Source organism: Gymnodraco acuticeps, unplaced genomic scaffold, assembly GCF_902827175.1.
Source record: "Gymnodraco acuticeps unplaced genomic scaffold, fGymAcu1.1, whole genome shotgun sequence".
NCBI classification, from domain to species: Eukaryota; Metazoa; Chordata; class Actinopteri; order Perciformes; family Bathydraconidae; genus Gymnodraco; species Gymnodraco acuticeps.
Window position 1 is genome coordinate 5770048 of NW_022990295.1, and position 16327 is coordinate 5786374.

Here is a 16327-nt window from a genome sequence, read left to right on the forward strand (position 1 = left end):
CTTGGGGACATCAGTATCAGGGGCTGGAGCTGGACAGGCTCTTTCATCAGCACTTCTCCTTCCCTTTGCCAGCCAGGACCTCACATACTGTTCCGGATTGAACTGTCCTAGTGATGGTCCATTACATTTAATGAAAACCAGGCTGGACAGTCGGCTGACAGAGAGAGCATTCCTTTTTGCAGTAAGGATATCGTTCATGCAGCTGAATGCCCGCTCACACTCACTAGTGGAGACAGCGATGGTTCGGACTGCTTTCAGTAGAGGCTCCATGGCAGCAGGTGTACGGGATGCCCTGGTTTCCTTGTATTCGCGAAAGCCCTGAACAGTCTCTCTTCTGTCCACTTTCAGCACTTCGCACAAACGTAGCACCTCTACGTCCCCATACTGTACGTCTAACTCCTCTTCAGGCCAACTTCCAGGATGGATAACTTTCATGTCCTGGATTAGCTGATTGTCCCGGGCCTCCCGGCCATGTAATGGGATTTCTCTTGTGCTGACATGAGAGGAGGTTGTGGAAGTCATTCTGTGTCTCAGATTCTCTACCATACTGCGGAAAAACTGACCTGCATGAATCTGTACAAGCCTGCCATTCTCACGCAGGGCAACACCCTTGAAGGACTTCTCAGCTAGAGCTGTATGAACTGTAGTCATGTGTGGGCCAGGCATGGTGACCATGGATTCAAAAACTCGTATTTCTCGAGTTAAGAGCCTATCTGCTGTAGGCAGTGTCATCTCTCTTTTTTGGAGTTGCCGAGAGAGGTCGCTGAGCTCTGTGAGCGCATCGTACATCAGTCCCAGATTGCTGACAAACGTTGCAGATGTGAGCACATCATCCAGGCCCTTGTACTTTGCTCTGTCTCTGGAATCCCTGCTCGTGTCGTTTGCAGCATTTGTGAAGTGATCATGAAGCACTCGGTAGTTTTCCCAGACTGCTCTGACGCTCCTTTCACTTGAAGCCACCCAGCGGATGGACAAAACACGCCCTATCACCAGGAGACGCTGTCCGACTGCTTGCGCACACTGCGCTAACTGCCTCTGATTTTTGGGGGAGGCATGGAACAAGGAATAGAGTTTGTCAAAAAAGATCTGGAAATGATTGAGCCCTGAGACCTCCTTGACCACATCCCCAACTGCCAGCTCTAGACGATGATTGGAGCAGTGCCACACAAACAGGCTTGGGAATTTACTACACAACTGGGTAGCAACGCCTGTTCTCTTCCCTAGCATGACTGAAGCCCCATCACATGCAAAAGAAACGAAACACTGACCTAAAAAGTCCTCGTTAAAATCTCTTCCATTAACGCCTTTGTGATGTCATCAGCCGTTGTTCCATCCAACTCGATCAGCTCCCAAAAAAACGTTTCGGGCTCAGCATCAGCTAATGCTGAGCGTAGACACACAACAAGCACCGTTTTACCACTAATAGTGGTAGATTCATCGACCAAAACACAGAGTTTTCTTTGGTTTTCTGTAATGTCTTTTGCCATTTTTTTCTTCAGCTCATGAGCTATGTGGTCGATGATTTCGCCACAGGTTTTATTGGAGTGCAAAACCCTGCCCACGTTCAGCCCATTCAGTTTCTGTACATTCAAATCAATTGGCATGTCTGTGAATGGCCGGCTATGTTTGCCAATTTTATATGCCGTTCGAAAAACTCTGATAGTGGTGTCTAATTCAGATGTATGCATAGACTGCACTTGATGTTGAATAGTTTCACGTGAAGCAGATGTAAGGATGTCAGCAGCTTTTACATGGGCTTGTGATTCTTTATGTTCTTTGATTTTTTTTATCAGGCTAGCTTGTTGTTTGCCCTTGTCAACACCGAAAGGAGACACTGCACACTCACCCCATTCAGTTGACAGTTTCAGTCCTTGTCCAGTGTGTATTCCGAAAGATTTGACATCTCTGCATATCCGACATCCTAGCTTCTTATCTTTAAGAAGGAGCCATGCATTGGTCTTGCAAACATATTGCACCTGGTCCGTTGTCCAGCAGTCAGGTGCATCGCTTTGCCCGGTGTTGGTGGTGGCAGTTGCGCCAGCAGCAGCTAACGTTAGAGGCTCTGGAGGAGGCGGCGGGGCTAGTGCTAATGCTAATGCACTAGAACTTGGAGCAGGAGGATCAACCAAAGAAAGCTCCCCATCAGACACAATTTCCAACACAGGCACAGCATTCTCTGTATTTGAAGTTTCTTCCGGCGACAACCGCTGTCTTTTTGCACTTTTATTAATCCACGCTAACATTTTAGAAATGCTAATTTGTGACGTGACTTGCTTTCCTTCTCTCGGGGGCGTGCCTGCTCTGTTCGATCACTCTACATAGCCACCCACTGGGTGGGAGTTGCACTGCATAAACACAACACACGTGCATCTAGGTATGTAAATTGTAAAGCATTAAAACATGGTTTTACTAACAGTTTTCAGTATGTTGTTACTTCGGCATTATTATTATATTTTGAAAACGTGTATTACTATTAAATCACGGTCAAATAGGTTAATTTTGACATAGTCGTTTCCACCACAGTATTTACATGGAGAAGATAAGCCCCGCCCCCTCTCCAGCACGTTCTGTTTGAATGACAGGAGTAAACAGCTGACAGCCGCTGTGAAACTCCAGCGGTTAGAGCGATGAGAATGTCCGTTCGGCACCTCATGACGCATCTACTGAGTACCGGGCGGCTGTATATATATATATATATATATATGGATGTATAATAAGAACGGCGGGAGAGTGTTGAGTACTGGCACGGTGCATGAGTACCGGAGTACCGCCAGCATGCCGGTACTGAGCAAGAAGTGCCGGTACTCCATGGGTCAGAACCAGAAGTGCCGGTACTGCGTACCGGTGAGTACCGGCCCAATTCCAGCACTGATTTGAACACAATCAACTGGATTTCAGCTTAGCTGATTATCAACCTTGGACTTGTATAAGGGTGTTGATAAAGCTGGAACTACAGGGAGGGCATTTTTTATCTGCGACAGCTTTTTTCAGGGATCTTTTAAAGAAAATCAGTTTGCCTTTTGGCTGTTTAGGGTGAAATTCTAAAAACTCTAACAAAGACAGGGTAAAACATCACGTCATGTTCAATGCACAGTGACCTTTATTTAGAAAAAGATGACAAACAATGTATATACACTTTACAAAATATAAATTCTGGGTAACAAACAGTAATTAAAGTTAATATAACCAAAGTCACTGGCCCTTCTGTGTAATGGACATTCAGCCTGTTCCCACTGGAGCCTTTTGAAGTCCACACCTCTTCCTCATGTTACAGGCAACGCAGCCTGATCCTCACTCTCTCCTTGATCCCATTCCATCAGCAGCTCTGAGGACACCTCTGTAAACAGATGATCCCAGTCCCAGATCACATCATCCTGCAGAGCAGAAGAGGGGGAGAGAAGAAGAATTAGAGAGGCAGAGGGGAGACATCCCAAGGAGGAGAACAAGGGGAACAGAGACCAGGGGAAGGAGAGCAGAGGGTGTTAATGTACACATCATAAATCTTGATTACCTGGGAGACAGAGTGGCAACCTCCCCTGGTGCTCCCGAAACAGCTGGACATGCATTCGCTAGGAGCTCACAAGCTATATTTACTAACAATTCACTCACCTCTTTCACCTCCTGCTCCGGAGCTAAAACCTTGGTGAGGAGCTTCAAGTCGATCTCTCCGTCCTGAAGAAAGATCACAGTACACTTCACTTGGCTTGCACAAACAGAAGTCATGTGCTTTGCTAAATGAACCACCTTGACAAGAAGAGACATAGCATACATATATGAAAAAATGCCCTTGACTTACTAAGGGCTGGAACGCAGAGTAATACTTCAGATCATTGTCCAGATCTCTGTAGGTCACCACCCGGTTCACCTGCATGCTAACAGGGGGACAGAAAGACAGAATACACATTAGATACACAAACAGACTTTCATTTCAATAAGGATAACACGTCACAGAAAAACAAAAAGGCTTGCCGACTGCAGTGCTTTGTAGAAGTTTGTGCACAACGAAGCTTCAAGACTTCAAGCAAAGACCACAGAGAGCAGGAGATTGTTGCCAAGTGGTAAACGCTTCAAATTGAAACCCAGCTGCTTATCTGTGGGTTGGAATTAAGTGGGGGGGGCTCTCAAAGTGGCCGGGGCCTAGCAGTGCATGCCAGTCCTACTTACTGCACATTACACGCTACATTGCCCCTGCAATGAGTTCAATGTGGATATTATCTCGCACAGAGAGCAAGCCCCAGCCTAATAACCTCCACCGCTGTCATAGCCTTGCTACATATTCGACACATGTCGGTGTGTCTCTCACTGCCCTGTAAATCAAAGGGCCCGGTTAGTAGGGACCCTGGTAACAGAGTTGCATAAATCACACCCAACTGTTATTTCTCCATTTCAGTCCGATAAAGCAAGACTCTGCAACGGCACGAGTGGAGGACGAGTAACCATCAAAGTCACCAGAGCAGGCTGCTGATCTAATGTCCTCGCACGGACAAAGGTTAACTGCTGGACATGGGGACACGCTGTGTGTGTGTGTGGCTGTGTGTGTGTGTGTGTTTAAATCCTTATTTTCCATGAACTTGGAAAAGGGTGTGTCAGAAGGGTACCTTGGTGGAGCTGCTATTTGGTTGTTGAGATCTTCTTCCTGTACTTCTTCGAGGTCTGGAATTACTAAAAAAACGTAGACCACAGCATTTAGCAGATGATATGATAACATTTAAAAAAGTGCCAACATTTAAGATAATCTGATAGGCAGCACAACAACAGAACCATTTATGAAAAACGCGGTAAATCCCCTGTGTACGGCTGCTTGGAATGCACATTTCTGTGTGAACGTGGGTGTGTGTGACCGTGTCTGCGTGGCACTTCCTCCCCTCCCTCTCTCTGGTAACATCCTCATAAGAGCTGCCCTGTCACAACAGCCATGCGGCCATGAATATTCAGGAGGCGAGGCGGCAGCTCTTCCTGCTGTGAGAGGGGCGCTGGCCAGGGGCTCCCCAGAAAGCACCCCCTGCTACCTTAGCATTTGGGCCCTGTCAGCGCCACCCACCCCCAGGACCCTCAGTAGCCGGCGGGCCGACCTCCATGTCCACTCTGCCACTCCGACTGGGGCGGCATCCAGCCATGTGCAAGAGTATTTGCTTGCGGGCCCATCTGTGTGGGGTCGGAAGTCACCGTGCGGCCTGGCAGGGGCTGCAGAGCCAGGAGCCGCCAACCCGCTGCTCAAACAGTGGGAACCCACTTTAATTGGCAAAACGCAACAGGACAGAGGATGGCTCTACTCCCAAGAAGGACAGGGCAAACTTTCACAGCATTTTTCAAATGAACATTTTTTGGAGCAGGGAAATGAAAGAGGCATAATAAGGGATATAGATAAACTGGATCAAAACATGATTTACTGAATAATTAATAAAGAAAGTGCTCAAAGACTCTTGTAATTAGATGTTATTGTGTGATGGCTTTTTAAAGGTAACTGTATAGCCTAAGAAGAATGTACAAAACAGTCAATAAAAAGCATCTGCCCTGAAGGAAAATGTGTTAACTTTGGGTGGGATGTGAATTTCCTGAACAATATTTTGTGGGGGACAGCAGACCACACATCCTTATTAGCTCTACACCTGAGTGTTGACAGAGAGGAGAGAGAGAGAGAGAGAGAGAGAGAGAGAGAGAGAGAGAGAGAGAGAGAGTGTAAGAGAGAAGAGAGAGAGAGGAGAGAGAGAGGAGAGAGGAGAGAGAGAGAGAGAGATGGACTCCATGAAGAGGGTTGTCAGTAATCTCTAACCACAGTACTGCACCCTGAGGGGAGAGTCAATAGTGGAGCTAAATAGAGGTGAGGAGATGGAAGTGTGCATCTGATGTGAGGAAATATCTTGGCATCTATGTCACCATCCCTTTAAAAATACTCCTGAAAATAAACTAGAGTTGAAGAAACATCCACCTTTGAAGGAGCACTAAAATTCAGTTCTTCATGAAGTTATGGACGAAGAGAAATCCTTTTGATTTCGAGCCCTCAACTTTCACATGATAACAAAAGCTCTCCCTCTGTTGATAACTTATTTCTTTCTCTTTTTTAATTAAACCAAATTAAAAATGCCACGCTCGTTTAGCCGCTGACAAGGTTCATCTGTGTTTCTGATATCCAAATAAATGCGGGCGCGGGTATTTCATATTCATGAGGCCGCGGTGACACTTTGTCCTCTCATTTACAAAGCACAGCGTTCAGCAGAATCCGTCCCCCCTGGACCCCCAATCAAATGTAATGGTCTTAGTGCGATGACATCAAAAAGCCTTGCTGTCCGACTCTTTGCAAACAACTTCCTGGGTTGTCTATCCCTCCACACACACGCTTTTTCATTTCAGCCAGTAATGCACTATTAACACACTTCACGAGAGTTCAATGTGGAGCACAGAGGCATTTGTTGTCTATATGCAAAGTCTTTTATTAAGTGAAAAAAGGAACAACATTTTTAAATGAGCTTCAAATTCAACCTATTACTGGAGGTCAAGCGGGGCATCAAAGCAGCCGCCAACAAGCCATGTTTTCTCCAGACGCAGAGGGCAGCTCCATCAGGAGGAGCGGTCCCTCCTGCTTCACCTCCACTCACTTCCTCCCTGCGCTGGACATGCATCAAGGTGGCTTTTGTCTGGCAGCGAGCAGGCCAGGCGTATCCTTATTACCCGCCCGCGTCCGGCTGCCTCGCTGCAGCATGTAAATATCAAAAGGGGATCATTTGCTGTGAATGTAGACATACTCCCGGCAGGCACACGCCAGTCAGCGACTCTGCCGAGACAGGCCCCCTCTTTACATCACTCGGGCTCCTATAATCTACGCAGGGGGCCAGCCCAATGATTATAGGCACTGAATACATTTGAAAGGCGTATGGGAAAATATTTAACACATCACCGAGTAAGAGCAAGACAGTGAGACATGAAACAGATGAGTGTTTTTGCGATACTTGTGCTTTTTTAAGTGACCGGCAGGAGGCTGTGGGGTCAGCTGATGGGAGGATGGGAGCAGGGGACTGGGGGGCTAGCCTTCTCTCTCGGTGTGCGTGTAGCCAGTGGACATAAGGGATAAGGGTAGGGGACATAATCAAGATCGCAGGGGCTATCTCACTAACCCTCAGCTCTGTAATTTCCAATGCCCCTGCCTCCGGCTCTGTATTAAGAGGTCTCCCTCACCAGAGTAATAATCTTTCCGGCGGCATTAACTGCAAGAGAACCAAACCGCTGGACTTTCATTCAACTGGCAGGTTGAGCAAGCGCATACTACAGTGTGACAGACATTGAATGTGTGTGTGTGTGTGTGTGTGTGTGTGTGTGTGTGTGTGTGTGTGTGTGTGTGTGTGTGTGTACATAAATTGTAATAGAGATTAGAGAAGTTATACAGTACCTCAAACCCTGCAGTTTATGTGAAATTAATTGTGACTAATCAGTACATTTAGAATTGTTTTTAAATGGTAGTTTCCACATTTTCAATGAAAAGTTAGATTTTTTTAATGAAAATATAACGAAATATAGGGTAATTTAGCAACATTTACATTAGGGCAGTGAGATGATTAAATCCATGGTTTTTGTAGTTCATAGTTCTTATGAACTTTTTTAAATGATAAAAAGCTAGATATTGAAAAACACATCCTGTCAATGGGACCCATTTATTTTTCATTATTTACATTTGTCTTGGTTTTCAGTTTTGTATATGTATTCTCCTTCTTATGGTCATTATTATAATATCAAACATTTAATACAGATGTTTCGCCCATAAACAGCATCCCTTTCCCTGGGACAGTGATGTGTAGAAGTCCTTCAGTGTCAGTTGAGCACTCACGCTGCTAACCGATCTTTACCAAGGCAGTTTGAACCTATTTCCCCAGCTGCCTGCCGTCGCAAAACAGAACAATTATTCTAGGCAGGGTTCAGCTGAAATGTCCCTCCTCAGTCCTGACATTGTTTGTGGTGCGCAGAGTTGGGCCCTCAGGTGGCTCAGTTAGAGCTAGATCTGTATTCAACAGCAGCTGCCAGACACACTGTGCATGTGTGTGTACATGTATGTGTGTGTGTGTGTGTGTGTGTGTGTGTGTGTGTGTGTGTGTGTGTGTGTGTGTGCTCTAAGTAGTGAGGGAACACTGACCTCCTGCCACACCATTCCCCATCACCTAATAGATTTAACCCTATTTAATGAGCATGTTCACTTGTCGTTGTCCTCAAAGGAGCCAAGCTTCTACAGAGTCACGCAGTGGTCAGAAGCAGGAACACAGATGCAGAGCTCTCACAGATGACTCCATGCTGGATTCAAGGAGAAATATGGTGTGAGCATCAGTGAAAAGTGATGATCTGACTGCCTGCTTATCTGCTCTACTTCCAGAGGATGAATGTGCCGCTGGAAGCACTGGAGGGCTCCTCTTTGCCCATGAGGAGGGGACACAGAGTGGGGGACAGTGAGGGTGCTCTTACCTCCTTCATCATCTGATCCCTGGGGGGTTTGTGGTCGCAGGCGGCGGCTGTAGAAACAGGAAGTGTGAGAGTATGAATTATTTAATGCTTTCAAAATGCAGCCTGACGGTGAGGAGTGAGAAGGATCCTGGGCTAATTTGCTTTAAAGATGGGCTGGTTTTGTGCTACTGGACTTCTGAAAACTCTCTTTCAAAAAAGCACTGATGGTGCTTTAAGACGCTGCCGTGCTGTGACCGGTCTACAGCCATTGACAAGATCACCTCTAGGATTTGAAAAAAAGTATAAAAAATACCCAGCTCAGGCAGCAGTCTGAATAAGTATTACTGAGACAAGGCAGTTGTGACAGGAGCACAACATAAGGGACTTTTCTGCCGGGTAACAACTCCTACACACAAAGCCTCCGTCTCACTGCAGCCATTCAGGCACCGGGCTCCAACATCCGACGATGAGTAAAACATAGATGACTTCGTCCTCTAGCTGCCTCCCCTCATGATGTCTATTCTAGTCACAGAATGATGTAAAGGGGGGTTGGGAGGAAAAAATAGAATAACAGGAAAACTTGGCTCCTAACGGCAATAAAAGTGATGACAACTCAGTCACGCCGTTTTTTAATCATGTTAAGTGATTGTTCTTGGAAGGCAAGGATTAGTTGCAACCAAGGACAATCTGAAAGTACAGCGCTGTTTTCACTTTACTGCAAAATAACTAATTCTTAGTGACCTATTTTTATCCAGCCACACAGAATTGTAACTGGCATTGAATGTGTAGGAATACAATGAAATATGGAGTGAACGTACTCTTCCAGATCCTCTGCTGCAGGCCTTCTGGAGGATCTGTGAAGCAGCAGAATAAACAAATGTCAAACAAATTAAATATCACACGTTATTTAAAATGTTTGCTTACTTCTAAACAATTGGAAGTACAGAACTCGAGCTGTACACAGTACATACTGGTTATATATTCTTAGTCCTTAGAGGGATTTTAATAAATACTTCCTGTTATATATTTATCTAATGACTGTAATTCTGCTTTATCAGACGAAGTGGGCTCTACAATAGTTTTGACTTCTCCTCGTCTCCTTCTGGATCGTGCGGTTATTTTCTGAATTGTGTCCATTTACACAGCTCAGCTAGAACAGAGCATGCCAGACAACATAGTGTGTTTTAACATGTCTCTGCCTCTACACAGTATTATTAGCATCCACTGTATATTTAAATATGTAGCAATCCCATCAGAAATCAAATAAAAACAATATTATTATTACCTAAGAAGTATATTACTATATCAACCATCATTTAAAAATCACAGTAAGTTCTATGTGCTTAAAAAAAGCAGCTTAAACTTTTGTTTATCTTTTTCTCCTCATGCAAAACGCTTTTGGTTCTGGTTCTCCTGGTTGAGTAGTGCCCCCTACTGGATGTAAAAGTAACACATCCTGTGCAGCAATAGTGGTTTTTACTGTCATTTTCATCATTTCATACTGCCAGAAATCAAGGTTACTGATTTTAGGTGAATGCAAACTTCTAAATAAATGTACATTCATCCAAAAAGTATATAAAAAGGTGCACTTCACTTAAGCAACTACTGTATGTTTATATTTAAATCACTGCATACAAATGGCAGGGGCTAATTCAGGGGCTCCAAAAACAGAGAGGCAGTAAAGACGTCACTAGAAAGGCAAACCAAAGCTTGTACATCAAAAGCCGCACCTGGACACCAGGTTCAGAACCTACTTTTAGTTAACCATTAGACCTTGTTCTCCTTTAAAGTAGCTTTTTTCTATTAAAAGGGTTTTCCTGCAGGAGTCTGAACAATTGATATGGCTAATTTGATTTGGGAATTTGGGGCATACAAATAAATGAGACTCGACAGGCAGAGCAGATATCATTCAAATTCAGGAAAACAAACTCAAACGAAATAAAGCTTGCAACACATAACCATCCTTAGAGCAAAGTCGTTTTTAGTAGATCAAATAGCGTTCATCTGAAAACAGACATTTAAGTCATGACGCATTTGTTTTGTGTATCGGATTATTCATCTTTAAAACTATTTTCAAGGGGAGATCCAATTTAAAAAAGAAAGAATGACATAAAACACAACTAGCTACCCAATTCTCTAAAAAGGTTTCCTCCTGTTGTCTCTGTCTCATCCCTGCTGCGTGTGGATCGACAGCCCTGAAGGTTTCCATGAGTCCACCCAGGCAGGGCAGAGCAGAGGGAGCCCACCTGCCTGCCCTTGGACTGTGTCCTGTCTGGGGGGGGGAGGGGCGGGGGTGGCGACACTTAAGATACATTACAGGCCCCTTGATTAAGACTCATGTAAGGCAAAGCGATAGACATGGTAAAACTGTCTGGAAAAAGTTGTTAGGGATAAAATATATTGTGACAACCTGGTTTCAAAGGTTCATCAATAAACTGACAGATCATTTAGTGTCAATTAGAAGTGATAGATCGACAAATCCCGGGATTTCTGCGCTGGGATTAGTGGGAGGAGGGCGGCGGTGATTGAGCATGAGGGGTGACATTGAAGGGAAAAGTCCTTGCCGGTTCCAGGGGGGACCATTACTTACTTTGTTCAGAGAGGATCAATGCGTGCGCAAAACCCTTTTACACCTCCTGTATTTCAATCGCTTTGAGACTGCGAACCAAGCCGGGTTACACAGAAGCAGAGAAGCGACGCGCTGACCTTCTGCGAGAAAGGAAAGATCTATTGAGTTTTCTGTTTTCCCTGCTTGCACTAACGGTGCAGTAAACTACGCAAATAAGCACACTTGCCTCAGTGTGTTCACTTCAATGCATCTCCTATGCTCTCACCTCCACTCGGAATGAGAAAAGGAGCGTTGTAGAGAGGCCGTTCCACACGAGCAGAGTTGATTTAGTCATGTACAGTATATAGATTTAGATGTGTAAGTGGTAGGCGAAGCCTGGGTGGGAAACATGTTCCATCTGTTCCAAATACTTTGTAAATCCTCCGTGTTGTGCTCCCCGTGTAAAGAGCAGCCTGCAGTGGTAAGGGGTGATTAAGTGGCTTGAACCCTGGTGATGAAGTGGCTAGCTGACTAACAGTGCCCTCCTGTGGCTGATGCATTAACCATGTCAATTACCGCCTTGCTCACAGATGAAGACGAATGGAGAGTTGCTGCTCAGACAGGCTCCCTCTAACCTTGTTGATTCACAGCCTGAGTGCCAAATATGCACTGATAAATAAGCTCATTCAACAGCATGAGAGTTCATTAATAACACATAAACCCGAGACCACAGCTCGCTGTCTCCGCCTTCCGTAGTGTGGCTGCGGGAGACGGAGGTAAAAGGTGGAGAAACGTACTTGGCAGAACCAGAACCAGAGCTTTCTTCTGCCCAGCCGCCCTGCCGCCGGGCCGGTTTAGGAGGAGGACCCTGGAAGAAGAGAGAACTTTCATTTGTTGAAGATGTATTCACTCATAGACAATCTAACTGTTATCTGGCTTTAGTCTTGGAGCACTACGTTTAAAAGTTAATGTTTGTGTATGAAATAGCTTTAAGATGTGTCATAATTATAGGGCTTATGTGATACATCAATACCTGTGTGATAAATATGTTAATAGGCTTTATTGTGTAAGAGAGACATCATTTTCTAAAAAGGGAATCTGCCAGTAGGTGGCCCTCTTACCTACAATAGAAGAAACGTAAAGGACAATAAAATGCTTACTTTAATTGTCCCCCTAAAGGCTCGGGATCATTTAAACTAAGTTTCACCTCTGTACTAGTTATGTTTCAAGCTACCGTCATGTAGCTCATGTAAAGTAAACAATAGGCCTGGTATGTGCCGCACACGGTCGTCTATATGCACTCCATTGTTTTGTTTATTTCTATAGTTTTCAATACCGTCCATTTGCAGCACCAAACGTATGGGGCAGAGTGTGGGAACTGCCACGGCCTGTAAGTCAGACCCTAAAATAGATCAGGAGGAAAGAAATGACCCTCTCCCTCTCATTCTTTGATTCTGAAAATAGTAAAGCAAGTATGCATCTCGATCCTGAGACCGGGACCCTGAGACCGGCGCTTGAATGAATGAATTCCTCCGAGCACACGAGGGTGGGCACTAGACAAATGGATTATGAAAAAAAAAAAGGCACAACATTTCTCATTACTAAATTGGGTCTGCAGAGGACAAAGTGCTCGTGAAGAATTTCTTTCGTTTATGATGAAAGAGGAAATAATCTTTCATGGCTGGTTCCTTCACCAAAGCCATTTATAAATCTGAATGTGGCCATTAAGCAGGGCAGAGGGAGGGGGAGCCACTCTGCTCCGCTGTATATTACCATTCATCGAGAGAGCTGAGGCTGAACAACTCAACTTCCTGTAATTAGTAACTGTCTCTTTATTAAGAACAAAGGGGATTACCATAACGACAATTGAGTCATTTTAAGCAACATTCCTTCAAGTGATGTTTGTTAAATTCCACTTGTGTTTTGTTTGGTATTTCTGACAGTGAAACATTTTCACGAGAGACAAGATAGTAAGGTCAAGTGTCTCTGAGTGCAATAAATCCATCCTGTGACAGTTATTTCACTCTAAAGAAATGGAGAGGACCATAAGTGTCCTGAGAAACTAAACAAATCTGTGCCTTGAATACTTCATGACCAAATATGAACTTCACAGTCCTAGTAAAATAGTTATGGCTGTAAAGGCAATTAACTTAGCTCCTGAAGACTCTAATTTAGGATTCTCTGATGGTCTCTAGGGCAAGGGACTTGTGGTGGCCAAACCCTATGAGCCCATAAAAGCAAATGAGTCTTTGTTTTAAAGGACGTCAGGAATGTGACCAATCAGTTGGGTATTTTAGGCAGAAGAGGCCAGGGTTGATAAACGAAGACTGCAAATAAACCCACCCAGTCGCACGACACTCTGGAAAAATGTATTGCATGTGCACAGCAGGTCACAAAGGGCACGAGAATACTGGTTCATACATTAGGGAAGTTGGCCTAATTTGGGTAGATTAGCCAAAAGCTAAAGCATTGCTGGAATGTTTTACTTCGGGAATGTTGGCTGGTTTACAGTTTGCCAATCTGGGAGATGTGACTGATTCCATAAATGCCAACGATAGTGGAGTGAAATGATTTGATATATTTCCACTGTCCTCAGATTTGACTTCTCTCATATATTGGTGCCCTATATTAAGTCTAAATTTAGCAACTTATTTTAAGAGGCAGACATCAGAAGGAAAACTTTACAACAACATATCTGCACAGACTCAAAGTGGCGGAATGAAAAGTTGGTAGTCATGGGGACTTTAGTGATGTCATCTGCTTGTGTTTCAATTAGGCAATTTACAAGAGAACAATAACTAAGCTTTGTGACTGACGTTTAAAAGGGTTTTAGAGCTTGTATGAAGGGACACTTTACATGTCATGCAAGCACATCAGAGTCAATACACACATCATTCCTAATAATAATTGAAAAGCAGACAGCTTTTTTCTCTCTGCTTTGAAACGGTACACATATTGTAACTTATATGTCTGTGCATTAATGAGCCCTCTATTACAACGTTATACTGCGTAAGTCAAGCTGTGATACGGTGTGTGGTTCAATGTGAGAGTGATGAGGCCTGGATATCAAATCCAACCAGCTGGAATGAACACCTCAGTGTTTGTGGAAGGAGGACGAGTGTAAAATAGTATAAAGTTGACGTCTGGAGAAATAAGCAGCAGAAGCCATGCAAATTCACCAATTTCTTTCATGCTACCTACCTCATAGTCCTCATTTGATTCATGTGTGAGACAAAAACAAAATGCATATTGATGAAAATGATGGTAAAGGGAAATGATAACATGCCCCTAAGTGTCGACTATCATGTGTTTACATACTTCTCCCATTGAAGCAGATGTGGAGGACTTCCTTATGGGACGAGAATCTTCGAACGAGGATTGGTCAGCTGCAAGGCGAGCTCTTCGTCCAGACTTTGCAACCTGGGAAAAGTGCAGGAAAAATATATGATATCAGAAAGCCAGAGAAGCTCTGCCAAACACTACCAAAGACTTTGTGGTTTGCTTTGCTTTAATTGTGCCATCTAATGAGCCAACCACATGATCAAGGTATTTAGCTTTCATAAATCAACCAGGTTTGGTACTTCCAGTTTTTAGGGCACAATGTGCAGATGTCGCAATATATATATTGTTTCAATAGAGGATCATTTTGAAACAGCTTTCATGTCATGTGATCCACTGACTCCAGATGTATACCAGAAACTTTGACTACACTGAAAAATGAAGTCCCACCTCTTTTTTTATTGGATTTTAGGGCTTCTTTTTTATAAATATTCTGCTGTTTTTTTATTAAAGGTCTTCCATATCCTATGACCCAGTGACTCCAAATATATTCATCAATTTGCATTGCTACACTGGAAAAGTAGACACTCCTCATTTTATTGGATTTTAGTCCAGAAAAAGCAGTTTTTGTAGTGGAAAGTTGTATTTCTTTAGCTTCCATGTCATGTGACCCAGTATATCAAAATGAATGCAGCACTGGACACGGAGGGCACACATCGTCTTTTGAGTGACATGATATGGAATTGATGAAAGAAAATCAAACTTCCCAAAGCCAAAACTAGCCTTCTCATTACAAAACAACTGCTTAATTTCAATAGTCATTTTCATATATAATAGAAAAGGCAATACAATCCAATAGAAAGTCTGTCATACTTAGAAATAAAATGAGGAATTGATTTGGAGTCACTGGGTCACATGAAGGGGCGCTATTGAAAAATAAAATGGAATGATCCCCTGAATTCAAATATTCAATCAATTCATGACACGTAAGTTATCATCATAAAATGTGTGCGAAATAAAGACACATTAGTGATTTCTATGTTTAAGCATCATTTCCCCTAATGAGCAAGTAAGCACGCAGGTATTTTCATTTTAAGAGTATTGACCATTTATTGATGGTCCCTAAGTAAAACACCTGTGGTTAAAAGTGAATGCTAACTGTCCTCTGAAGTCATAGTCTGTGAGACTAGGAAAGAAGACTGGTGATAACGTCTGTCCAATATCCAACCTAGCACTAACTTTAGTATTTATATTACACTGTGTCAGAGCAGTCCACTGATATATATATATGTGTGTTTTCTAGCGAAAGGTTGTGATAGCATTTGTATTACAGTATAGGTACACCAGAAAAGGAACGTTTGTTTACGTTTTCGATGGAGTTCAGCAGTCACAATTGGAAAATAAAGAAAAAATACAACTTAGCACAGCATCTGCAAATGGTGTATCCGTGCTTTGCATGATGGGAAATTTAGGCTAGCACCACTTAGCTAGTCAACGTTAGCTAAATGCGCAGACAAACCTTCAAGCTGCCGTTGTTTAAAAACGGTAAATGGTAATGTCTCTCCGCTGCTAACAGGTTTGTTGGTTTGTTAACTTATTCGCCGAGTGGCAAATATTGACGTCTCATGTTAGCTTAAACGCTAAGTAGCTAGCAATAGCCGCGCTTCACAGGTTCTTCTTCAGGTACTTTATGCTCCCTACTCTCTATTTACAGCGCACGAGTTTAACGTTACCTCTGCCTCTTATGTCTTGCTCCCTTCTCTGCGATTTACCGAGTCACTCACATTTTTAACTGCTCCAGTTTCTCCAAGCTGAAAGTTATCTTCCATGTCTCTCCTCCTTGCTACCCCTCCAGGCAGGACAGCGTCTTCCTGTTAACTACGCGTCACATGGCAACGCTCTCCATGGTAACGCCAATCTGTAGAAAGCGTGTGTTCCAGTGTGTCTCCATGAAGTGTTCACGGATTTTCTACGATACACAGATAGTAGGGTATGCGTATTTTTTACTCCACTAAATTAATTTAGTCACATTATTTACTACATTTGCAGGCAGCAGGTTCATACTATTAATTCATA

General features: G+C 43.6%; 1 protein-coding gene across 2 annotated transcripts; it reads right to left on the minus strand.

Moving 5' to 3' along the window:
• Window positions 1–3077: 3077 nt before the first annotated feature.
• On the minus strand, window positions 3078–16190 carry LOC117550206 (intraflagellar transport protein 43 homolog A). 2 transcript variants are annotated; one of them, XM_034222579.1, is made up of 10 exons: window positions 16036–16172; window positions 14291–14392; window positions 14174–14194; window positions 11770–11840; window positions 9243–9278; window positions 8446–8492; window positions 4599–4662; window positions 3797–3872; window positions 3610–3672; window positions 3078–3374 (listed from the first exon to the last, which is right to left on the minus strand). In XM_034222579.1, exons 1-10 carry the CDS (start codon window positions 16078–16080, stop codon window positions 3264–3266), a joined length of 636 nt encoding a protein of 211 aa, XP_034078470.1. In that variant the 5' UTR covers window positions 16081–16172; the 3' UTR covers window positions 3078–3263. The 2 variants fall into 2 exon arrangements, with proteins under 2 accessions (XP_034078470.1, XP_034078471.1); XM_034222580.1 differs by lacking the exon at window positions 14174–14194 and having other exon boundaries at window positions 16036–16190.
• Between the last annotated feature and the right edge of the window lie 137 nt (window positions 16191–16327).